Raw genomic sequence first — 26,311 nt, 5'->3', positions numbered from 1 at the left:
CCTGACATCAAACACAGAGGTTCTGAACTCATGTAATCTACACAACTACAAGATGAAGAGGGGAACCTGAAGGCAGCACTGTGTGTGTGTTCTTTGCAGATCAAGCTATCAGACTTCGGCTTCTGTGCCCAAGTTTCCAAAGAGGTGCCCAAGAGGAAGTCCCTGGTGGGCACGCCCTACTGGATGGCCCCCGAGGTCATCTCCAGACTGCCTTACGGGACTGAGGTGAGGATAACACACACACAGATTTACATTGAGATGTGTGATGCTGTATGCGCTGGCTCCAGTCCAGAGAATGAAGGATGTTGTGTGTGTATCCAGGTGGACATCTGGTCTTTAGGCATCATGGTTATCGAGATGGTGGACGGAGAGCCCCCCTACTTTAACGAACCCCCTCTGCAGGCCATGAGGAGGATACGAGACAACCTGCCCCCCCGGCTAAAAGAGTCCCACAAGGTAAGAAAGACTTCACAGCAAGTTTGTTGGACAGTAAGCACAGGGAAAGGACATTCTAAAGGAAAGACATAATTAATGGATCCTTCCAGAAAGAAGTATATGATTGCTCTAAATGACCAACAATCAGAATACATGTATTCGTCCCACAGAGGGGACATTTACATTTGTTACAGCAGAAAAGACAGCTTAATGTTAACTAAGAAGCATGCATACAAAAATATTAAAGATAAAGAAAAGAAAAACATTACACAATTTACAAAATACACACCCTGTAACAGTTCTGAAGATCTAGCAGCCAGATATATTTTGCACAGTTATTAACGGCATATATATATTGCACATATTGCCCATTGTATTTATCAACAAGGGGTGTTATAGTCTGTGTTGTTGTGTGTGGGGGGGGGCTACTAGGGGCCGTAGTGGTTATATATATTCATGTTGGACAGAGACACAAACTTATAAATAAAAACCTTCACCATGTTTGATAATACATTTATCTTGGATCTTCCTTCCTGGCTGCATGTCTGGTCATTTCGGATGCGGGATACACTACACTGAAATATTTAGTGATTTGTGTCCTGACTTTTTGTAGGTCATGCTACAAAGGACCTACTTTCTTATTGGAGACTTACTAGTTTTCTTCTGTGTTTAGGTAGAAGGCCTGGTACCGTTTCACTCTGTGTGTGAACCAGAAATAACAGCCAGTGTCAGTAAATCTTTGCCCCTCTGATTAGTGTGCTGGCTGGCAGGGTGTGTTTAAACCAGACAACGAGTTTACAGCCATGCATTCAGCTCTCTGCGGCTGCCATCAAACACGCAGTGCTTTGACTTAAGGCCATGTCAGCATGCTTACAATGACAATTATAACACCCTGATGACATTTTAGCAAACATTGCAATATAGAAAGATGCAATATACAAATCGCAGGAGGTGTAATAGGCAGAACATTATGGAATCTGGTGCTGACGAGAAGTCATGATCATTCCAATATTGTAAATATTATAGTAATTGTAATACCAGCCAAAATAATAGCAATTACATATTTTTCTAAACCATTCATCCTTATCATATAAACCAGGGATTTCAAACTCACTTTCATCACGGGCCACATCAGCATTATGGCTGCACTCAAACAACCGGTTGTAACTTTAAGACTATATAAATATACATATATAAATATTTAATATATATAAAATAATATATTATATTATATTATTGCCTCTGCTTTGGATTATTATTATTGGATAGGGTAATAACTTCATAATTAACTACGTCTGAAAGCAGAAATCCAGGGCGAAGAATTGCAAATAACTGCAAGTCTCTTTAGTGCGCATGTCACAAAATGAGATGCATTGTGGGAAATGTAGTTTATGGGCAACACGCTTCTTTAAAGCGTGCCACACAAAATGAAGTTACGGGCAGGACTTGTCCCGCGGGCCTTGAGTTTGACACCCCTGATGTAAACCATGATTCAAATCGCCAGTTCTTATTCTAATTAGTTTCTTGTGTAATAAACCTCCCTTTACAATCAAAGCCACATTCAGGACTAGATTACACCCTCTATTGTGTCCTCAGGTGTCCTCGGTGCTGCGCTCCTTCCTGGACCTGATGCTGGTGCGGGAGCCTTCGCAGAGAGCCACGGCCCAGGAGCTCCTCCAGCACACCTTCCTCAAGATGTCCGGACCCCCTTCCTGCATCGTGCCCCTCATGAGACACTATCGCCACCGCTGAACTGCTGCTGGCCCCAAAACCTGCCCTGTTCTACACTAAAAAACACACACATACTGTACACACACTAGCAGGGTGGCACTCACCCATCCACCCCCAGCGCTCGGTGGCGCGCCACTAACACTCACACCTGTTACCGTGAAGTAGATTAGCTAGATTTGAGAAATTACATTTAAAAACAGACAATGGAGAAAAGAAGTCTCGTTGAAACTGGAGTAGAAGAGTAACTCGCTGGACGTCCAGTAGAAGCGTGTGGGCTCGCTCGCCCTGCTGCAGTCTTCTCTCTTCCTTCACTTTGAAGTCTGCAGCTCCATGTAGAGTTGTAGAAGCCATCAGCAAGAGCTTCAGAGGGCTGTGCTGATCTGCTGACGTAGTGGAGGTCTGCGCTCCAGACCAGAGCAGTGGAGGGCAGAACAATCATCTGTGCCAGAGTGGGCTCTGACTGGTAATGACTGTTGTACGGCTGCTGCTCAAACAGAGACCACCTCTCTCGTATCGCTCTTCATACACTAACAGTGAAAATGTATTTTAGAGAAACTTGTAAGTTTTTCTGTACAGTTTTGATAATTTGCAGTATTTTATCGTGTCGTAACCATTGTGATATGAGCAGTATTAAATAGAGTTTCTGCAGAGATCTTTCCTACTGTTTATAATCCAGTTTTTGCTTAAAGATATAAGAGAAACCCAAATAAACCCACCTTAACTGTTACTAAAAATACTAAATATATTTATTATCTTACATTTGTAGACAGAACTTCCATTAAATGTTGGAAAAAAGGGTAATGACAGAATTTTGTATGACGTTTTGAAGTATTTATTTATTTATTATTGGAATTGAAGGTTTATTTTTTTGGTAGTGTGGCCTTTTTGTTTGTTTTGTTATGTTTCCTTGTTGGGTTTTTGATTTACATTTCTAAAAGCGCATCGCAGACAGTGCTGTCAGTTGTTATATCATCCAAGCAATACCCCACATTTATTTATGAACCATGATGCCCTGTATTTATGATACTGTAATTATGCCATGCATTTAAATGTAGCACAGATGGAGTGGATTTGACAAAAAAAGAAGATTTACTCCACGCAGACCTGTTTTCTTTTATATTAGGAGTCTCATCCTGTTTCTGTAAATGCTAAGAGGCGCCCATCCAAGACGCCCGCCTCCCGCGCAGATTTTCGGATGCTGATAAAAGGTCTCGTTTTCTACTCACATCCTCACTGTCATCATCTCACTCCTTATCCCACCTCAGTCAGACACACTACTCGCTATCACTGGAACTGTGCTGCCATTCTCATCTCTGGTCAGGAGAACAGTGTAATCCTCCTCCCCGCATCGTTTTTACCCATCATTCACTGTGATATGTAAATATGACTGTGTATACGTGTGTGTGTGTGTATCTCTGTATGTATGTCAAAGAGCAAAAGAGGTAGAGCGTGTTTATCTCTGTACAACATCTGAAAGTGTGTGCGTGTGTGCTGCTGGCTAATCCTTGACAAGGTGTCAGGACTTGAATGAGTAACACTTATCTGTGGTGTTGGCTTGTACAGTGATATTGCATGTTTGTTATCAGTGAAGCTGGTTTCAATTAAAAAAACGCCCATAAAAACATTGAGATGTGTTGCATGGATTTTTCCTTCATTACCCTCTACAGTCTCCTCTTCTTCTCTGTATCTCATACCAAGCAGAGATTTTTTTTTTACACAATCAGATTATTCCAGGGAGTTCATCTCAGTCATCAACAGTTTATTTTCTCTTTGTTGTTTGGGTCTTCCATATTCTCTTAATTCAACAGTTCTCATTTCCAACGATTTCACCCTAACTTCACCTCCGAACAGAAGGCAGGAAGACACATCCATGGATCGCCGTTGCCATAATATATGAGGTTATTTCTCTTTCTTTCCTCCAAGCCATTTCTCCCTGAAACACTGTAATGGGATATTGATTTAACTTGGACAGAGAATGGAGCTTCTTTCTCAGAGAAAGATACCTCTGCTGAACGGCCCAGTAAATAAAGCACAAGTACCTGAGGCCAGTGGGACTGCAGGGCATCAAACTCATGACTGGAGAGCCACTGAGTTACTATTAAGGTCAATAGTATACATCCACATATCAAAAGACCACACTCAACTGCTCAACACAGAACCAGCATCGCTTTATTGGTATAGGAGACTCAAGATTATCAATTGTTACCTAAAAAGGTTTGTTGGCGATCTTGCACAAGCTTACAATTGCCAGCATTGTTGTTTTTAAATTATTTTCACAGCAGACATGTTGCCACCTTACTAATGTAAAAGCACACTTGATCAATGAATAGCTAATTCAAGGCCAAAGCTACCATTTATAACAGTAAGGTCATTTATTTTAACAACCTGAGGTGTTTGTGAGAGGCAGTATAATGTAACTTTTATAGGCAAAACTAACACTAATAGCCTACATCTGAATACAATTAAGAGATTTAGTATATTGTTGAAAGTTATATTGTTGGCAAGTCTTTTGGATTTTGACATTATATAGGCTAGGCAATGTCAAATAAATAAAACTGAACAAATAAATAAAAAGTATAACATTTGTATTCTGTAGGTAAAGGCGTAAGTTACCGTAACACTTGAATACAGCAGAGCCGTCATTAATGATGTTCCCTTTCATGTCAAGTCTGACATATTTTAAACACTTTTCACGACGAGTATCATGATAGACAGTTAACGGTCTAAATATGGATTGGTTTTTTTGAACACTTTGACATTGTTTGTCTATTTTAGCCCATTAAGCTAGTTAGCATATGGAAAACATCAACTTACCGACTATTCACCGGGTCAAGGACTAAGGTCATGTTCATGTTGCTGAGTTTTTAGAAGAAAGGATAAAGAAAAGTTGAACAATTTTGTCCAGGCGGGAAGATATAAATGAAGCTCAACAACAGGTAAGTCTTCAGAATGAGACAGTAGGTTAATCTCAATGTCCCTCCTCGACTCCTCTCTTGCCCTCCTCCGGGACTTGACCCGGAAATCGATCAAGACACGCCATGTTGAAGGACGTCCCAATCGCTGAAATGCACACGGAGGAGTCGACGAGGAGGGGTGAGGGAGGAGGCTTCCAGAGGAGACGAAAGGGAGGATACACGAGAGCAGACTACACTGAAGTGTTTTCACGACTCGCGCATCAGAGCTCCGCCCCCAGCTGCACAGCCTCTGCTCACTGCAGCTGATCTTACCGAGGATCAGAGTCATTAAATGTTTAAAGTGCTTCATTAAGAGTAAAATATATTACATCTCCTGTTAAGCCCCAATGACCCCACAGGCGGGGCTTTTTTTCTTTTTTTTTCCACGACACTGTCTCAGGGCCAGTGTTTCTGTCAGACCAGGGCTGAGAGGGCGTCCACCCCGAGAGCGCGGTTGTAAACATTTTTTTGACTAGAGCCGTCCCTTATTGATACTGTATTTTTACGTTAGTGAGCCGGATCATTTGGCTCGGCTCTCTTAAAGCGCCAGCTGTTTCGGCTCCCAAACGGCTCTTCATGTTACCACAGTTTCGCCGCTACGAGGCTCTGGTGCTCGCAGCTCAGGCGCGTGCTCCACTAAAACCCCCCCGCTCATCGCGTCCAAATCGCGCACGTTCCATGTTGTCCTGTGGCAGGCACCTTTGATGTCGGGGAAACGATCTTCAATACTCCGAAAAGAAACCCACCAGACTCCTTTGACCCTCCAATAGAGGGATGTCCTTGTCCTTTTTCCTTTTCGTCATTTCAAGTGATAAAAACTCTCGATCTTCTCTCGAATTATTAATATTTTTGGACCCCCTCGGCTCGCGTTCAGGGCGTCCCGAACCATCTTTACCGAAACAAAACACAAGTCGCACAAGAAGGGTCTAAATGAGCCCTTAGCAAAAACATGCTAACGCACTTAGCACAGAACTCTAGGTATAAATCGATCGATATACTTATCAGATCTGCACAAACAATATTAGTTAACAAGCTGAGATTCCACAGATTCTAGAAATATAAATATCATCACTGAGTGATTAGAACTCCCGACAGGGGAAGCAAATACAGACAACACACGACGTAGCTTTAGGTATCAAAACACGGAGATATGCTCACCTTTTGCTGTTATTCTGTTCAAAATGTGTGTTCAATGGCATTAAAACGAGAAAAACACGGTTGAAGGTTAATCCATAGGTTAATTGAATGTGTCTGTCACTTTGAAACAATTATGATAATCCATAATTTTATTTTTATGTCAAAAACGGAGTTTTCATATTAGCTGCTAATGATAGCTTCCAGAGAGTATGACAGCTTCCTGTTTTGGCTACGCGTCACTCTCACTCCTTATTTGGTAACGTGTGTGTATGTGGAACTTCCCCTCGATTCTATTGGCTCTATGGTTAAAAATAGATGTCAATCATCAAAATCGACCAAGGGGGGTCAGAGATGCACCCAAATGACCCCAGAAGTGGTTTTTTTTGCTAAATCTCTCTAAAAAGGTCAAATGTAACTTGTTTTGCATCAATCTTGATACTGGGTACTTATTATATGTTATAGTTTGGATTCCTAAAGCTTTTAGTCTCTGATTCCATCATTCAAGGATGGTTTTCACTATAAGTAATGTTGTTTTTTTGGACGGACACAATCATTTACATTTTTTTACTATGTTCAATCTGAATTTACTTTAAAATAAAAAAGATCTATATTGACTCTGACTCTTCTACATCCAACTCACAGGTTTATCATTGCTTTGAGAAAAAAGAATATTAATTTAACCCTTTTAGAAGTGAAGTTATGGTCATTTGTTCTGGGAATGTCATTTTCGAGCCTGAGACCTGGAAAACAGGCTCGGGGCTCAGGTACGAATGAGGAAATCATACTCTATAAAAACATTAAAGTGTGTGAAATATACTTACAAATTCAATAATAATGTTTTTGATTATAAAAGAATAACTTACAGTTCTTACTTGTGGTTTGTGATGCATGTTTGGTAGACCCACAACACGTCAGACATTTAGGATATATACAAATACGGGTAATAACTAATACATGCCTTAAATGGTTTTAATGTGTATCGTACCGACCGGCCTAATAAAGGTGGTGGCGTTGCCATTTATGTTAAGAATAAGTTCAGTGTAACCACATTAGTTTCCAAATCGATCAGTAAGCAATTTGAATTTTTAGCCTTAAATATAGAAGTGGCAAAGGGTCAACAGGTCATGGTGGTGAGTTGTTACAGACCCCCCTCAGCTGTCAAAGACTCCTTGTCTTCACTAGAAAATCTTTTATCACAACTAGACTACAAGGAAATAGTGCTACTTGGAGATTTTAACTGGGACTGGTTAACTGCAGTGTCAGAGGATTTTAAAAACCTTTGTATCTCATTGAATGTTACTCAGATTGTTGACAGTCCTACTCATCCTAACATTAAGTCCCCTAATAAATCCACCCTAATTGATCTCATTTTAACTAATGTTCCCCATAAATACTTATCTGTGGGAGATTTGCAAATGATCTGAGCGATCACTGTGTTGTAGCCACAATTAGGGACACTAAGGTCCAAAAGGTTAAACCTCGCATTATCATCAAGAGAGACATAAAACATTTTGTGGAGCAGGGTTTTGTGCATGATCCGTTTGATTTGGGGGGTAAAATCGATCAGTGTGCTGATGTGGAAACCACATGGTCTTGTTTTTATCTTGGTTTTATGGAGATCATTGATAGACATGCACCTCTGCGTACATTTAGAGTAAAGGGACGAGACAATCCTTGGTTTTCTGCTAATCTGTCCAGTCTCCTTCATGAGAGAAACAAGGCCTGGGCAAAGGCTAGGAAATCAGGCTCAGAGATAGAGTGGCTGCGTTTTAGGCAGCTAAGGAATAGCTTCACTTCACATGTCAAAAGCGCTAAATCAAAGTACTATCTGTCAGTAACCACAAAGAATCTGAAAAATCCTGGAAAATGTTGCTTAGCCATTAAATCGTTAACACCGGCGATATCCGTAATGAGCTACCTCCGTGCCTCACCACAGCATCTGGCACTATATCGGACAGGGCTACTATGCTCAATTGCTTTAATGAGCATTTTGTGTCCTGTGGCTCTCTGTTTCATTCTGTTTCTAATTCTGCTTCTGTGAACACTACTGTATGTGACTCTGAAAAACGTGTGTTGGAAAACCCTTTTAGTTTTACCCCTTTTACTGTTGATGTTGTTCATGAAGCATTATCCAAGTTAGATCCTAGGAAACCGGCTGGCCCGGACAACTTAGAACCTTTCTTTTTAAAGATAGCTGCAGATTTTATAGCTCCACCTCTTACTTCTCTTTTTAACCTCTCCCTCAGCACTAACACAATTCCAAAATTGTGGAAGTCAGCTTATGTCCTACCTTTGCTAAAAGGAGGGGAGGCCACCTTATTAAATAACTATAGGCCAATCTCTAAGTTGTCAGTTCTGGCTAAGGTTCTTGAACGCTTAGTGAGTGAACAAGTAAAGGAGTTTTTATGTATAAATGACATCCTGTCTAAACATCAGTCAGGCTTCAGAAAGAAACACAGCACCATCACTGCCACAATGAAAGTGGTGAATGATGTGGCGAGTATTTTAGATAAAAAGCAGAGTTGTGCAGCTCTGTTTATTGACCTTTCCAAAGCATTTGACACCGTCGATCATCACATTTTAAAGCAGAGGCTACTCAGTATTGGCATATCCAGCCTTGCAGTGGGGTGGTTTGTGAACTACCTCTCTGAAAGGTCCCAATGTGTTCATTTTGATGGGCTGTCTTCTGAGTGGTTGAACATTGCAAATGGTGTTCCCCAAGGTTCTGTTTTAGGTCCACTTTTATTCTCCATCTACATCAACAGTTTAGGTGAAAATGTGGATGAAGCTACTTTACATTTTTATGCGGATGATACTGTAATGTATTGTGCAGGTCCCACCATTAAAGAGGCTGTTGTTAAATTACAGGCTGTTTTTAACACTATTCAGACTCAGCTCTCTGAACTAAAGCTTCTTTTAAATGTGGATAAAACCAAGGTAATGCTCTTTTCTAAAGCGAAAAAGACACCAGAGCCTGTTTTAGATATTGTAACTACGCAAGGAACAACACTTGAAGTTGTTGCCTGTTACAAATACCTTGGTATCTGGCTTGATGATTGTCTCACTTTTAAACTTCATGTCAATAACCTGTTTAAAAAGCTGAGGGTTAGGCTAGGGTTCTTCTACAGGAACAAGTCCTGTTTCTCGCTTGAGGCCAGGAAAAGGCTAGTCACTGTGACCTTTTTACCTGTGCTGGACTATGGGGATCTGGTCTATATGAATGCACCTGCTAATTGCCTGGTCAAGTTAGATGCTGCGTATCACAGTGCACTGAGATTTGTGACAAACTGTAAAGCATTAACCCATCACTGTACCCTGTATGCAAGGGCTGGTTTGCTTTCATTAACTGTACGGAGGCTCAGTCACTGGTACATTTTTATATACAAAGCCATGTTAGGGAAACTTCCATCTTATATCTGCTCCCTGATCTCACGGAGAATTGTAAGTGGCTACTGCCTGAGATCGCATGCAGTGGTTTTATTAAATGTGCAAACTGCTAGGACTGTCTTAGGGAAGACAGCTTTTAGATGCGCAGCTCCTCTGTCTTGGAATAGTCTGCAAATTAAATGGAAACTGAACAATCTGGTGCCACTAAATGTTTTTAAAGCTCGGTTGGATGCTAGTCAATCAGAAGCTATTGGTACCTGTTCATGTGGATAATTATGTAAATGATGCTGTTTGATGTCTTTTTGTTGTTCTGTTTATGTTTTTATGTTTCATGTGGAACTACTTGAGCAGGTCTCCCTTGGAAAAGAGATCAATGATCTCAATGGGATTTATCTGTATAAATAAAGGTTTGAAATGAAATGAAATGACATATTTGAGTGATTTGTGTCTCTCTTCTGTAGGACAAATTAAATAACAACATCCAATTATTATTATTGTTATGAATATAATTATAACTTAAATGAAATGTTATACCTGGAAAAACAAATACAGGACCGAAAATAATACATAGAAAACTATAATAAAAGAGATGAATGGAAGAGATGGACGAAATCATTTCAATGTGAAACTAAATCCCAGGTTTGAAGGGATTTATGTTCAGGGAAGTCCAGTGACCGGTGATAAAACTGTGCGCACGCCAGAAGTAAAGGGTGTTGTTTATGGTGACGCTGGAGTGAACGAGGACATCCCAATTAATACCTGAGGACTCCTCTGTCCTCGCGTCTCCCGCTCGCGTCTTACGGAGGCGGAGCTAAGACGCAAGGAAGGGACGCGAGTGAGGGAAAGGAAGAGGTGAAATATTCAATGGAGATGAGCCTACTGTATTTCCTGTTTGTACTTTTGGTGCTTGGTATACCCTAATATAGCTTCCCTCTGTGCTGCCTTTGCCCATCAGAACTAGCCTGCTGACAACATGACTCTGTGTTTCTGACAGTTTTAGGCCCAGTTATAATGTGTTGGGTTTATGAGCTGTTTCATTACACATGTTGGTCCAGGTTGTTGACAGCTGGCCTAAACTTATTTCCCCTGTTGCCTTAACCATGGCCACCATTGTTCGTAATTGCCATATCCACCTCAGCCGTGAATAATTAATTCTGTTCAGGTCAGCTGCATTTGTAATTTCTCTGTTCTTTCTGGATGTATTAACATTTAATTATTTGGTGGTTTTATGATACGGTCAAAATGATAGTTGATGTGCTTTTCTGTACACCTGTACAGTATCATGAGAAGTTCTCCTTTGTTTGGTTGTAATGTGGCCTTTGGGGCCTTCCATCAGAAATCAATCACTTTGAACTCACCCACCTATGATTTGATTTGATGATGTTGTTCCCCTACATGTTTATCGATACAAAAGAGTGTTATAACATAGTTTGAATTCTCAAGAAATAAAGAAATAAGAGAAAAACATAGTTTGATTAACCAGAAGTACCAACCATCAGCCCTCAAAGTTAACCCTTATCCGATGATCACCCTCCTTTAACATTTCACTATGAACCAAGAGTAAAATGCTTTTGTTTGTGTAAACTAGAGTGTCATAACAGTGATTTTGGTGAGACCACCCAGGCCAAAGTTACAGAGGGTGAAATCCAGTAGGCATAATACTATAATATGTGTTTTTTATCTGATTATTTGGACATATGTTTTTTTAATGATATTTCTTCATCATACGGTACTATTTTATTTTTTTGGACACTGTCCTATGTTGGTTTTTCTGTTATTTGCCACATACTGTAATTTCTCATGACATTTTTGATATACTATACTATGTCGTTTCTTGAGACATACTAGCCTACTCTATGTCGTTTTATTAAAAATATTTTGGGCATACTATACTATGTAATTTGTATGATATTTTCGACATACTATACTACGTATTTTTCCAAGTATTTTTGATATACTATCCTATGCAGTTTTTTTAAATTATATTTTCAAAATACTATAATATGATACTTTACTTTTTATAGTCTCTTAATGTATAGTAAGTCTGTTTAAAATATATATTATATAATACTATACTATTCTGACTTTGTCTTTCTGGCATAGCTTTTTGTAGTATAGAATGACTTCCTAAAATATTCTATGATTTACTATCGTTTGCCTTTCTTACATTTATACGACATACCTTCCCATGATGTGTTCATGATACTTTTATGACATACTAGCCTGTGACTTTTTATGACACACTATACATTGATTCTTGTTATTGATTGATTTCCTAACGAAAAGACAATTTCTGCGATATTTCTGTGTGAGTGAAAAACTGGAAGAAGGTCTTTGACTTGACTGACTTGACTGAGGGTGATGTGTGACGACGGCTATACTTCTGAAACAAACAGGTGTAGCTGACAGAAATGCTCTGATCAATTACACTTAATCATATCACATACAAGTCCAGTATCAGACGACAACATCGATGCCTCATTTCTACTGCATCTTCTTTGATGGGAGTATCCACCAGCTTTTTCAAGCAGCTGTGTTCCATTAAAACTCTGTAGTCTTGATAGATTGTTTTCCAACAACAAACAAAATGGTGTTACACTTGAAAGATTGAAGAGAGTGTGCTAATGTGATAGACAACAGTAATGCATTCACATGTTTGTAGAGATGATTCCATTTATTTCAATGAACAGAAGAATACTGCACAAGATTGCATCAGCAGAGGTTTATGCATAGACTTTGATTCTGAAAAATATTATACACATATTACTTTTTTTTTTTTTTTTTTTTTTTTTTTTTTTACAATAACCTCTCTTTTCATAAACACTTTCGTATAGCACTCTTTAACATTCTCCACTATTTAGGACAGAATCTTTTCAGATTTTTTTTATATTTCTTCCCTTTTTTTGATATGTTCCACACATTGCAACTCTGAATGCCACTGTACTGCACACACACCACAAGGATTTTGAAACACTATGGCTGCATTCAAAAAGAACTAAAAGGAATTCTTGAAGAAAGACTAGCAAATACAGAACCACCAATAGGTCATGAATGATTTAGCAGCAGTTCGAGAGGAAAAGACAACAGAGAGTTGGACAATGACAGCCGGAGCTCTGGCCATTTCGGACATTTCTTTTAAAGAGAAATCAGATCGAAATATAATGTGATAAACTGTCTCAGACGAACAACCACAGACCGGAACAGAAGTCAATTATATTTTCCGCGTACATTCAGAAAATAATGTATGGTATACTTTCATTGAAATCTAATTACATAAGTACAGACTATTATTTGATGGCCTTAAGATTCAATTCTGCCAATTAGGTTTCTATGGGTTTACCCTGCAACTATATCCATGCTAGGCCCCAAGCTGTCCCATTAACTTGTGTCTTAGCTGTTCCAAAGTTCCAGTAGGCCTTCAGTGCAGGCTACACACACTTCTCCGTCAGGGCTTCAGTCCATCGTGTTAGGCCGGGGACTTCAAAGAGACAAGTCTTTCATCATTAGCTTTGGAGAGAGCTGGCTACATGTTCTTGTACATGGAGCGATCTCTGGGCAGCACGGGCTGGACCGCTGTCAGCTTCAGGTGGAAGTGGTAGACCACGACTGTGATGACGATTATAAGGGCCAAAATGAAACTCAGAATGAGGGGGAGGGTCTCCTCCAGGCGCTCCCGTTGGTCAGTGATGCACTTGTAGGCTGCAGAAAGGGGAAACACAATTAGTATGCTGAGGGCGCAGAACATTCGTGACAAGGGTCCCAGAGGGTACATTTATTCAGATGTCATATGTACCCCTTTTCGGGCTGGGTGATATTACATATTGTTTTCTTTTTAATTGAATAATATTGGGACGTGGGACGTCGTACTCACATTTTGTCTGAAAAAGTCAAATAATAAAGAAAATATGATGTTCTAATATTAATATTTCATAGATTTTATTATTTAATATAAAAAAATTGAAGCTGAAACTAGAGGATTTGGACTTAGATCATTCATTTATTGTCAAAATGGCTGACGAGTCAATTAATTAAGAATGCCTTTCACTTATATATTTGATTTAATGATTTTTAAATTAAATGACTAAGTAACCAAAGGAGTTGGAACGTTTTTGTTGCGCAGGTAAAGAGTTTTGTCCGATGCATGGCATACCATCAGACGCACTTTATTGCATTACACATCCGATGCGACGTGGCAGTGCATCATGAAAACACATGTCATGCAAACTCGTTAAAAAACAAGTCATGGCCAAACCCTGGCAGGTTGTAGTGCGAACCACACACCCATCACGCTGCCCTTTCAGGGGGTAAGTCAGGCATCAGTATTGGTTGAAAGAGCTTTGACTACACAATGTGCAGTTGTGTTGTGCACTGACGCAATATTCACACAGATGCTTCTTCTCTCATTTCTCCTTTTTCGATGTTGTGCTTAGTTTAAGGGCATGTTGGCATGCACGCATCTGTATGTCTGTAAAGGGGACAGCTAAACACAGCTGCGTGGCTTGAAGTTGAATGTGTTCCTCCCTGCGGACAGCAGTAATGCACACAAGGAGGGAGGCAGTGCAGCAAAGCACAGCCTAGTTTACAGCAGCTCAGAGCAAAGGATTCTTCCAAGGTGATTGGTTTCAGAGGACAGCAAGGTCTATAAAAGCTGCACTGAGGTAAAGGATATGACTGCACTCATAAAGTCCTGAGGTCTCCCCACCCCTTATCTCTTTGTCTCTCCTTTGTCTCCCTTTCATTACCACCTTCTTTGTTCCTCTTGTCCCCCTGAAGCCATGCGCTCCTCAAACTGCAGCAATACCCACCAGAGAGAGAGAGATGTGTTTCTCGTCTTCATCACAGTGGGTGCAGCGTTTCTCATAGGGATGCAGGGGTGCATATTCTTACCTTCGCTGAACATGAAGTCAGAGGCGATGTCGAAGGGCTGGATTTGGACGTCATACATAGAGACGGTGATGCCCTTCTGGTGGTCGCTTGAGATGAGGGTGAGGGTCTGCTGAGCTGCACACACATATGACTGCCCGGCGGGGGTCACCAGGGCCGACAGGTGGTGGGTGCTGGCTGTGTGCTTCCCCGCTGGAGAGAAAAGATGGGAAGAACTCAAGTGAATTAAGAATGAAGGCACTGTAATGTAAATGCACCTGTGGACGGTTTAAAGTCTGCCATTTGCTTCCAGGTAGGGCCTGTGTGAACATGATATCCCATAATTGTCCATGATTTAAAAAGAAGATAACAACCAAACAGTTGGCAATGACATTTTTTAAATAAAATAATCAATTTTAATTGATTTGGAAAGTTGTGTAATAATAACCAAGCTTTGTTTAATCTTAAAGGCATACTGTAACATCGGGGCATTATCAAATCTGTAAAAAATGCAGTGACATGTTTGATTGACGTGGGCGGAAATCGTAAAACCCCTGCATGAACCCACCCTCCGATTCCAAATGAATGCAAATGTGACGAGAATGAGAGCACTTTGCGATCAGAGCAGGCGGGTGGAAATGTGCTGAGGAGCAACTGGACATGCGCTCGGCGGGGACTCACGGTTGTACGCGTTGATGAAGTGCGATGTCTCAGAGGAGTCATAGACGAACTGGACCTTGCTTATCTTCCAGACCTCAATGTCTTTCTCACGGAGCTCCTGTAACACACACACACACACGCACGCACGCACGCACACGCGCGCGCGCACACGCACGCACACACACACACACACACACACACACACACACACACACACACACACACACACACACACACACACACACGTGTCAAACTAGGCTTCCCCCCTGCATGAAGAGGCCGCGTTGGCTTTCAATCAGAAGAATAGTCCATCATGACGAGGCTTTTCATTTATTTTTATTTGACGTAATTCAGGAAACAGGCTTCAACGAACACGATTCTTGCATCGTGATTAATTTCCCAACCAAAATAGGACATCACATGTCTGAACGCGTATATTATTTAGTGTGGGTTGGCGATAGGTAGGAGATGCTTTCATTTGTTTTAAATTGCACAGTATGCATCATTGTCGTTGACTCGCCCACCTTAGAGAAGTAGATGCGGAGGGTGTAGGCGTTGTTCTTCCAGGATATTTGGATCTCTGACTCCGTGCTCCCACATGTCCCCTCGATTTCTGCACCTCGGGGCAGAGTGAACGCCGCCTGCTCCGTGATCAGCTGCAACACACACAGAAAGCACGTGCAAAGAGTTGGGGACACATTACGGATTCATGTCGCTGGTTTTAAGCATTCCATTGTTACGCACGACTGAATAGTGTAACCCAATATGCAAAAAGCAGCAAATAATTAGTAGTTTTTAGAAGCAGAAACAAGTCCAAATGATAAGTTTGATATTTAAAACAATATTTTATTTTCTTGATGATGGGTTTGACGTGGTCAGCACAACTACACGCGATACGAAAGCAGTTTCCCATTACAATTCTAACGTGCATTTTTCTTATAAGCGCAAAAAACCCCGCAATTGAAATTGAAAATATTTTGCATGTAAAAAAAGATGTTTACCTTTACGCACGACAAGCACACCTTGTCATGTATTCAGCATACAGCAATATTTTACGCAAGATTGCTTGAAACAACCATTGCGTTTATAATTTGGACTAAATCATGCACATCCACATGTAGCCAATTCATATTCTCGGGGGATTCCTTACGTCTATCCCATTGAGCGCGAGCACGTCATATGGCACGAGGAATCTCACGGCGAACTCCACCATCAGGCATGTCGTGCCGTTCTCCCGGACGGCGAAGATGGCTTTGTCCGGGTTGTTGGAGAGACCGGAAAGGTTCTCCCCTTCCTGCTCCGCCAGCACCACGGACAGCGCCAGCACACCTGGCAACAGAGCCGCACAGAATATTAAGAAGTCGCAGTTGGGGCTAATTTATGTCTGCGGGGTATCAGAAGGGGCACACGCATCCCAACACATGCACAACCAGCAGATACAGCGGCATAATGGTCATCTTTTAGATTCCGCTCACATCTTTAGATCACCGCTGTTTCCTTACGGCACAGTCAGGTAAAACCCCGGAGAGGGAAATCTGCAGTATCTGGGGAGCAACAGCACGCCACTGGCTGCAGTCTCAACAACGTCAGAAAGTGCTGAACACGTTGAGCGACTTTTATATTCATTTAAGGAGGAAATAACATGTGAAATATGCCACACACACCGACTCTGTCATGCCTAAACACGCGCATAATGGGCATACGCATACACGTACACGTACACACACACTCACTGCAGTGAAGAGTCACGACAGCTGCACACACACTAAACACACTCCCTTACCGAATACAGCAAGCAGCAGAAGCCGGGCGCTCTCCGTGGTGCTGAAATCAAGTCGTCCCATCGCTACCAGCTTTCCCAGCGCTGAAAAAAAGGGGCTAAACTACTGGGCAGCCCGTGCTGAACCCACGACAAGAAGAGAAAGAAAGACAGAGAGGGGAGGCGGGAGAGGAAGGAAGGAAAAGAGAGAGAGAGGGGGGGATGCCTCCACTCAGCACCCAGCAGTCACGCTCAGATCATCCTGAATGCAGCAAAAATGGTCTCCAGGTTGGACGTGAGATCCGGTTTGCTCTACAGGAGCAGCCGGCTCTGAGGAGTGTTGGCCGGCCACGCAGAGTGCCTTCTCCAAGGTTGAAGCGGTTTAACCCAGTGACCGCTGCAGGACTGAGCCCCGTCTGCACATCATTAGCGTCAGGGTTAATGATCGGTCTTGAAGAAAAAGTTGGAAACCTGAATTACTCTTTTGTAAAGAAGGACTCGGCATGCAGTCTCGCTTATCCCCGCAATGCTGTCGTGTCCATCTCTGTGCAGCAGCTGTAGGCTGGGCTGAAATGATGTATGTCTAGAGGGTAATGCCGACACCCCCCCCCCTCCCTGCCTCCTGCAAACTCCACTTCTGCAAGGTTGCAGCTGAGTTATGCTGCACAAATCTAATATGGAGATTTTAAATATTATAATGAATATATGTTATAAGTATTATTCAACAGAGTGAGATTTTAAACAATTTTACAAATACACTTACACAGTTTAACATTCTCAGAAGTTATACAAGTTAAACTGGCACTGGTTGTGCCAGTTTGTTGTCTTGCTGCACCAATGTTGATTTGATAATGAATTTGTGTTCTCTCTGTCACACTCAGGACAGTTCATTTCAGAAAGCGACATTTTATTTACTGTTAGCCACCAATAAAATCATGAAAGATGACATAACATCTTACATAATTCAAGAATAATATGATAACAGAAACATATGAAATATTGTAGCACAACATGAGTAAATGCTGAATTGACGAATTGTGTATTTATGATCACCCTTCCACCTTCGATGGAAGCCCCGCCCATTCTGTAAGGGCTGAACCATACACGCTGAAACTGGAAGTTTTACATCGCGTCCACTCTGTGGCTGCAATATCGTCCTGGCAGGAGCTGGCATCTACGCACGTGTGGGCAAAGTGTTTAAAGTTGTATGTAACTAGGTCTAAAAGTAACGTTAGAATCTTGACATAAGTGGCAAAAAACTTTCTACGCAAAGTGGCATTTTTATTTAAAAATGCCAAACTCGCACTTGACCGAGCTGATGCTGTCAATGCTGGGTTTACTGTCCACTTGGGGGTGTGTTCTGCACTGAGGAGAAGTGTCTGATCGCGGAATCGGCCCTGAAGCCAACACGGGACTCTCCTCCAACTCTTTTGGGTTCTTTTGAATCTCCGGGGAGGTGAACCGGCGCAAGAGTTTGTTGCTCAGCAACGAGAAGGTCGTGTTTGAAGTAGTGGAAGTTAGTGCGGTGCACGGAGGAGGTTCAGCCCTGCAGGGAGACGCCTCGCGCCTCCTCACGGTTCTGGATTTACGCACAGGCACTAGTGTTCGGTCCGGAGGTGTGGGTCTGAGGATACTAGTTGGCAGACTACACCTTTTCTCATAGTAGCTGTCGCAAAATCTGCGCACACCAAACTCTAATGTTTTAGACGTGTCTGTCACTGAGTCTGCCTCACTCTTGTTGGAAGGAATGGGAGACAGGAGGATGCCCAGGGCGGAGGGCGCGCCGGGTCTGTGGGTGTTTCCGCTGGGAAAATAGGATGTTTGAGCCTCACAGCTCAGTTTAGGTAGGGGGGGGTGGTCATCGCCAGTTTTAGGGTGCGTAAAGTTGTTGTGGTGGTCTGAAGTGCGCGGGGGGGGTTTAGGGGTTAGGACTCCGGAGAAGACCAGCTGTGGAGGCGAGGAGGAAGCGTCCTGCTCTCTTTCAAACTCCTCTATAGAGTCCATGGACGGCAGCCGACTCTGCTTTGCCCTCGGCCTTGTTGGCCAACTCCAATTTGGAACCAATAAACAATCAGCATGATCACACGTTTGGAAGTCCTCAAGTTTCTTCACTACATTTCCAACTCTCCTTCCAAACGTGTCATTAACATCAACACTTCCCAAACTAAGTCGCGGCTGCGCATTTCCCTGAGCTTCCCGGTTCTTCTTGAAACTGTTTGTGAGCGCAAAGACGCACTCTGTGTGACCGAGAAACTTCGCTACTTCAATTGCAGAGTTTCCAACTTTATTCTGCCTGTCTATCCGAAGACCCAGCCTCTTGAACGATCTCACCAGAAACTCTACCACATGGGAGTGCCCTGACACGGTGGCATACATTAGCGCAGTGTTCCCCCACACGTCCACCACCTCCGGGTCTGCATTGTGTCGGACCAGGATCTTCACAGCGTCCAGGGAGCCTTGCTCACATGCGTAACTGAGCGCGGTGCGCCCGGTTCCGTCTGGACAGTTCACACTGGCGCCCTTCTGCAGCAGAAGCTCTACAAACTTACACCGAGTGTGGCCATCAGGCAGCAGGATGGAGGAGATAAGGGGGGTCTGCGCGTCCTCTGTTTTGCAGTCCACAATCTCCCCATCCAGCGCGTCCAGAACGAACCTGGCCAGGTGGACTTTATCCTTGGACATCGCCTCCAGGAGGATCTTAGTGCCTGTTTGCTCATTGTACTTTCCCTGAGCCTTGAGCATGATTCTGAAATGGGCTTCTCATCAGATAAAGTTCAGCTATAAAGGATATGGAGCAGGTTTGGAACCCTCTCCTAAAAACGGGACGAGTGCTGACAAAAACAACACATCACCTCTGTTATATAAGAGGGCAGCCACGGAGTTGCCAGGCAACGCAAACATAAGCCCCGCGCTTTGTTCGTCTTTCAAATGGAAATACTTCGCTTATAATGACAATCAACAGCCTCACGAGTGGATCTGCGACGTTGAATGATCCCGCACTTGTTGCATGTGATTAGACCGCAGTCTTCATTGTCTGTATACACGCTAATACAGCATGACACCACTTAAAACATGTTCCATTCAAAATGATTCTGAAGGGAGTAAGAGCTTAAACAATCTTGGATCTGAATAATGTTTTAATGATGGGTCAAAGAGAAATATGAAATATCAATAGTGTTAACTGTGTCCAACACACCAGTAGGCCTAAATAAACAGGAGGATCATATTCTGACACAACAACATATACTTGGATGACACAAAAATGAGCCTCTTCATCATGTCCCGTTTTACACCTGGATTTATTGGTACACATACTATAAAACAGTATTAAAGGAGCTGGATAACAACAGTATTTTCATTGCTTTAAGTTCAACAACACAATATAAATACAAAAACACGCACAGAATGGTTTGTTGACAAGCTACAGTTCAAATAGAAAACAAAGAGGAGATACAGTAGAAACTGAGGAAATGAAATCGGTGACTTGCTCTGCAAAGATAATCGGCTTTTTGACAAAGCCAAAGGTTACATGTAATCACACAACAAAAACATTCCACTAGTGCAACAAAGCCTCTAACAAACATAATATTCTTAAACTACACATTATATCTAATATATATAATATATATATATATTCATTTATTTATATATATCTTCATATAAATAACCCCTTAATTTGGCATTTTATCATTCACAAAATAATTGTACCATCCTAGCAGACACCGAGTGGCACATTTGAAAGCGATGGAATACAATTTAAAAGCACTTTTTGACTTGCTTATCTCTGCTCTGGATATGTGGTGTGAGCTTGTTGTGCGGTGCCGTCAGGGCAGACTGGGAGACGGAGACAACAAAGAAAACCCAGTGGTTGATACATGTCTTTCCCAACAGCCCTTGTATGACAGAACACAATTGGTCAAAAAGTAAATGAAACTACATACATTCCAGTATATACAAGAACATCCCATCTCCCCTATATGTGTGTTACAGCAGGAACTATATTTGAAACAGGGCTTAACACCTCGAGGTGCTTTTATCCTCATGTTTTTTGTGTCATCATTATAACGACTTTTGGTCATCTTTGTTAGTGGTATGCCCTGCATTGTGACTGCCAGGCATCGTCATGTGTGCACACATTCTACAGTCCCCACAGTATGACTTTATAACCGTACCTCACATTTCATTCCCTGTAGGGGCTTGTTGTCCAGCAGCGTCACCAAGACTGCAGACAATAGTGCTTCCTCAAGTGCTCTGTAGTGCCATACGCAGTAAGGGCACGTGTGGGGGACTCAGGCCTGCTCTGAAGTCCCTGGTGTGGAAAGTGTGTGGCAGCCATGTCACAGGCTTTGTTACACATCTCTCTTAATGACTCCGTCTGACATCTGAAGGCGAGCAGGGACACGTTGAGGATTACAAGCTGAGGTTGCTAACGTGCAGTCGAGAAGCTATTAAGGGAGCACTTCACTTAAACAGCGCTTTAATGAGGACTAGGCAGATGGCTTTGACTTCGCTCTGCAAAAGTTCTTGTCTTGTGACGGGCTGCTCAATGAGCACAATGCATCACAGCAGCATGCATGTGCTGCCACGCATCGACACATGCTGCTACATGTGTGTTAAGAGTTTGGCACCATTTCACCAGAGTCTCCAGTGCAACACTCTCCACAACTTCGCCCACTGTTTTTACATGTGCACGTTTTCAATCTGCTTGTTCATATTGTAAGCAACAGGGCCAGGTGTGGTTAGTTACTGACCTGGCTTAGAAGAAATAACAGTTTTAAACCTTCCTTCTTTTATTTGCCTTCTTTGTCAACGGGCCTCTTTCCTGGGTAGTTTCCACAGTTAAGTTCCCCGGGTGTTGCACTGCCTGCCTCCCGGGACAGTGGCTGCTTGGCTGAGATGTATATGCTGCTGTAGATACTCTCGGTATACAGTGGGGCAGTGTTTATGTTCTGGCTCTTAGGCCTTGACAAAGTGGGTGCTATGGAGCTGGATGCCTTGTTTTAGACTATGGAGCCTCTGCGTTCAATGTATCACCTTCATGTTGTTTAGTCATCCATCATTAAAGCAAAACCAATAAAACATTTGGGTTACTATTACTGTATCATTTCCCTCTATTTCTTTTGGTCACGGTCATAATTGATTTTCTGTATTTTCTACACCTTAAGCTTTAAGGGAATCATGTCTTGTATAGTTTGCATAGTATAGAGGTGATTTTGAGCCCAACATTAGGAGCATAACACTTTGAGTTTGTATACACTTGGGATGATTGAGGGCAATTGTAAAAATAAATTAAATGATTTTAGCATGTTATTTTCAAGTAAAACACAAAAGGTACACTCTCTGGGTATAGCAGAACTTGACTGGGGAAGTGGGCCGTAATCAAAGTGAACATCTCTCCATTGTGATCCCTTTATAGTCTTTTGACGCAGCGGAGATAATAAGCCTTTTTATAGTCGGCTGTAACATTGTCGGACAACACAAAACGTCAGTAACACATCTTTGTGAAGCCACACAACTTGCATTGTAGGTATAGGTGACACGTGGCGTTTGCTACTCCTTCATAAAGTCATTTTCTTTTTTAAAAATACATTCTTACTGAAATACAGAAAACCTACAGTCGTGCACTGCTACATGTTCCACATTGTTATAACGGCCTACACATACAAAGTGCTCAGGACAGGACCGGTGTGCCGCGTACAGTGTATTTCACAACCTTTTTCCATTTGTGCTCAAATGACATTAAATCTTAAACATATTCTCTTCACCTCTTCGCGCCCTTTCTGGAGCACTTCATCGGGTACCATTTCAAAGAAAGAAAGAAGGAACAAAGTATAAAAGGGAATGGTTATCCACCTCCCGTGAGTGAAAGTGTTCGTGCGTGTGTGTGTGTGTGAGTGTGTGTGTGTCCACCCATAGCTGCAGCTTGTGTTGCCCGTAGGATTCAGAGAGCATTGAAGGTGAACATTTCGAGGGGATACGTCTGATTCTCTGCTTCCGAGGTAACATTGCCTCTGCATGTAAGTGGTTAAGCCCCTGCCCAAGGCTCAGTGTGGTAGAGTTGGTGGGTGAGGTACGGGTGCAGAGACGGAGTGGTGGGAGGGCTACTGTGTGTGTGTGTGTGTGTGTGTGTGTGTGTGTGTGAAAGATGACAGAAAGTAGAGCGACAGTGATGTAACCAGGGTTAATGTCTCGGGGTTGTCGAGGGCTATCAGCGGTGCAGTGTGTCTGCACCTGCATGTGTGTGTGTGTGTGTGTGTGTACATGTGCCTCTGTCTCATTCGCTCACACCACCGTGGCAGGTCTGCGGTCCATCTCCTCCTCCAACTTCACCATCTGTTGCATGTCCTTGGCCTTCGAGGAGAGAAAACACCGTGAGACACATCGCTACAGAAAAGGACACATCATTTCCTCACATACTTCTGCACGCAATATAAACCGCACGCTTCGTGGGAGTGAAGTTAAATGGATGCCACAACATGTCTGCGGTGGGACAATGTGCGCTCACTTCCTCTCATCATTTGCTCCCACAGTATGTGACCGAGGGCAGGCTGGGAGCGGGCTGTTGTTGCTTAGTAATAGCTGGTGAGTCACGGTGATACATGACTCGAGCTGCTCGTTGGCCCTGCTGACACCCTGAGCGCTGCAGAGTACACATGGGGGGGGAAGGAGGATCTCAACATACTAAGTCATTCTTTCTCTCTTAATCTTGCAATCTCTTCCAAGGCAGAGCTGCCGTGTAACCTGCTTCAGGCAGAAGGCATTGCATTGGTACACAGGTAGAAGGAAGGCTGATCTCTTAAGGGTGGAGTGACAGTAGGCGGAGTCAGAGGGAGAGTTGAGGGAGATGGAGATGCCTACCTTGAGCCTGTTTGTTTGCATGGTGTGATTTCAAAAGCTGTGCCGGAAGAAGCAAATCATATTAGAAACAAATGAATTTGTGCAGACATGTAAGTCATGTACAGGTGATGGCAGATGGACACATAACATGGAACGATGCATTTATGAAAGTGACCTTTACTTTTTTAGAGGTTACACTCTTTTAAGTGTAACCTTGAAGCAACATTATCCAACAAATACATCAAATCACATTTAAATCACAGCTTGAAGAGATTGGTTGGTGAGCAGGTTGTATGATCCCTCGGGAGACATGTGTAACGCTGACTACCACCTAGTTGATGTTGGCGAGACTGGATCCTATGTGATTGACGGGTCCTGATGTCCTCCGTCTGCCCTGCCGTGCTTTATTGTTAGAACAAATGCTAGCTTAACTTGTGGCTTAAGTAATGCTAACCGCTAACTCCTGTTAAGCTAGCCGTTAGCTCAGTTAGTCGTGTTGCCAGGACCGGGAGCTCTGCCCATTGGTTAGCTTAGCACAGGAGCTTTGGATCGCTAGGTTTGATCATTACTAATGTTATCATAACAACTTGTTGATCATAACCAATGCATACACGAGTATACATGACTTGCACTCCGATTAATCCAAAATACCAATCACTACATAAAGTTGCTTTAAAGCATGTATGGCAGATGGAGACAGTGCAGGCAAGTGTTATACAGAATAAACTCTCCATGTAGGAATAATATTGTGCGTTGAGACTTTGATTCTTGAAAGTTGACGATGTATTCTTTGAGAGCCACGTTGTTCTTTCTCCGTAGAGTCTGGGGGATTTCTGAGGCCCGTCATACTGTATGGAACACGTCCTACAAACCCTATTGGGGTTTCACCACAGAAGACAGAAAGTGCCTCCATCACATAGTGAAGAAATCAGCCTCGAATGTTATTTCCACTCTGCCTGTGGGGTCTGCAACTTGTTGTACCTGCTCATTGAACTTCTCCAGTTTCTCCAACTGCTCTCTCTGGTTTTTCTGTAGCTGCTCCATCTCCTTCTGTAGCTTCATGGCCAGCTGCCGACACACAGACACACAACACACAGACACACAACACACAGACACACAACACAATCACATCCCCGTTACTGCTGAGGACTCAATAATAACACATCGATCGCTGAACACAAAATGAAGATTACAAAATAAATCTACCAACAAAGTTGATTTATTAATCTTCTATTTGTTGTAGTGATCAACACACAGGTTGTCACATAGTGTTAGTTAAGTATGCAACATCAAATCAAGAGGTTTAACACTTGTTGTCACGACTACTGCGGTTAAGTAAGCAAAACAAAAGTCATGAAATATTTTCAGTAGCAGTAAAAGGCCTTTCATTTAAGACCAGTCCCATCTTCTTTCTTTTTTCTTTTTAAAGTGGGAATGTTTCCTTAGAAATGTAACAATACTGAAGTAGTCACAGACACCCACACATTTCAATGGAATTCATATATTCATTACGACTTAAAATGTGAGATTTACTGGTACATTTCTTAGTTTAGCGTTCAAAGAAGGAAAGGGTAAAGACAACCTACCCGCTTCCTCTCATCCAGGAACTTCTTGGTGTTGCTGCTGTTTAGCTCTCGCACTCTCCTGCATAGCAACAAGAACATGACCATGGCTTAACAATTAGCTAAAAATAATCTCAACAAACCACTTCTCCAAATGAATTACTAATCATTATAGATGGATACAGTATATATGTGTGTGTGTGTGTGTGTGTGTGTGTGTGTGTGTGTGTGTGTGTGTGTGTGTGTGTGTGTGTGTGTGTCACCCACCTCTCTCTCTCTGCCTTGTTTTTGATGGACTTGTCCTGGCTGATGGCTTTACTGTTTTCCATGGACATCTTGGCCTGGTTGGCCCGCATCTCTTTGCTCTGCCTGAAAGTGTACAACAAGCAGCCACATGTAGGTGAAGACCCTGCATTTACAGCGACAGTAAGGTGACTGGGACTTTGAGTTAGCCTCTTGGAATCACATGTGGTGTGTGTGTGTGTGTGTGTGTGTGAGAGCCTCTCACCGCTCGTGGATGAGTTTGAGCTGCACGGTCTGCTGCTCCTGCACGGTGGTCAGGAGTTTCTTGAGGTGTTCGCACTGCTGTGTGACGTGAGTGTCCTTCATCGCCTGCTCCTCGCTGCTGTGGCTGCTGATCAGCTCGGACCACTCCTTAGTGTGCTGTGCTGTGATGTCTTTCACCTGCACACACACACACACACACAGTTCCAGACCCTGTAACTCCCGGCTCTTCACGTCACAGCGAGGGTTGGGTCCTATCCCGGTTTCGTCACTCGCAGCTCAAAACAATACGAACCCAGTTCACTCTGAGTCACATTAAGGTGCAGACTACTGCTCCCAAAGCAACAATGGACACATTCCTTTCTTGTTTTCCTTTTTAAGATGAATAATAAATTGCCAATAGAGGGCGAAAAGGTAAAACCATGTTTAGAGAGTATCCTTATTCATTTTGTAAAATCATGATGTACTTGACTTCCCAATAC

At 42.6% G+C, this 26,311-nt stretch overlaps 3 protein-coding genes across 5 annotated transcripts in view; 1 reads left to right on the top strand and 2 right to left on the bottom strand.

Annotated features, from left to right (window-relative positions):
- pak5 (p21 protein (Cdc42/Rac)-activated kinase 5) overlaps positions 1 to 3,776 on the top strand; it is a 49,070-nt gene extending 45,294 nt beyond the window's left edge. Inside the window, 3 exon segments of the mRNA XM_034075711.1 lie at positions 100 to 225; positions 322 to 456; positions 2,032 to 3,776. Of these exon segments, the coding sequence (XP_033931602.1) occupies positions 100 to 225; positions 322 to 456; positions 2,032 to 2,187 (417 nt within the window). The 3' untranslated portion in view covers positions 2,188 to 3,776.
- Positions 3,777 to 12,314: 8,538 nt separating this feature from the next.
- Positions 12,315 to 17,508, bottom strand: lamp5 (lysosomal associated membrane protein family member 5). Its single transcript, XM_034076323.2, has 6 exons — positions 16,951 to 17,508; positions 16,318 to 16,496; positions 15,692 to 15,823; positions 15,189 to 15,285; positions 14,532 to 14,720; positions 12,315 to 13,343 (listed from the first exon to the last, which is right to left on the bottom strand). Exons 1-6 carry the CDS (start codon positions 17,009 to 17,011, stop codon positions 13,168 to 13,170), a joined length of 834 nt encoding a protein of 277 aa, XP_033932214.1. The 5' UTR covers positions 17,012 to 17,508; the 3' UTR covers positions 12,315 to 13,167.
- Positions 17,509 to 20,206: 2,698 nt separating this feature from the next.
- LOC117439770 (1-phosphatidylinositol 4,5-bisphosphate phosphodiesterase beta-4-like) overlaps positions 20,207 to 26,311 on the bottom strand; it is a 69,799-nt gene continuing 63,694 nt past the window's right edge. For 2 of the 3 annotated variants that reach the window (XM_034075832.1, XM_034075834.1), the window contains 6 exons: positions 25,834 to 26,009; positions 25,593 to 25,694; positions 25,350 to 25,407; positions 24,745 to 24,831; positions 23,785 to 23,821; positions 20,207 to 23,277 (listed from right to left, as the gene is read on the bottom strand). In XM_034075832.1, the coding sequence (XP_033931723.1) occupies positions 23,201 to 23,277; positions 23,785 to 23,821; positions 24,745 to 24,831; positions 25,350 to 25,407; positions 25,593 to 25,694; positions 25,834 to 26,009 (537 nt within the window). In that variant the 3' untranslated portion in view covers positions 20,207 to 23,200. The remainder of the gene's footprint in view (positions 23,278 to 23,784; positions 23,822 to 24,744; positions 24,832 to 25,349; positions 25,408 to 25,592; positions 25,695 to 25,833; positions 26,010 to 26,311) is intronic. The other variant, XM_034075835.1, reaches the window with a different exon arrangement.

This window comes from Pseudochaenichthys georgianus, chromosome 24, assembly GCF_902827115.2.
Source record: "Pseudochaenichthys georgianus chromosome 24, fPseGeo1.2, whole genome shotgun sequence".
Classification (NCBI taxonomy): domain Eukaryota; kingdom Metazoa; phylum Chordata; class Actinopteri; order Perciformes; family Channichthyidae; genus Pseudochaenichthys; species Pseudochaenichthys georgianus.
Note: the sequence above shows the minus strand (reverse complement) of the source record. Positions and strands in the feature narration are given on the sequence as shown.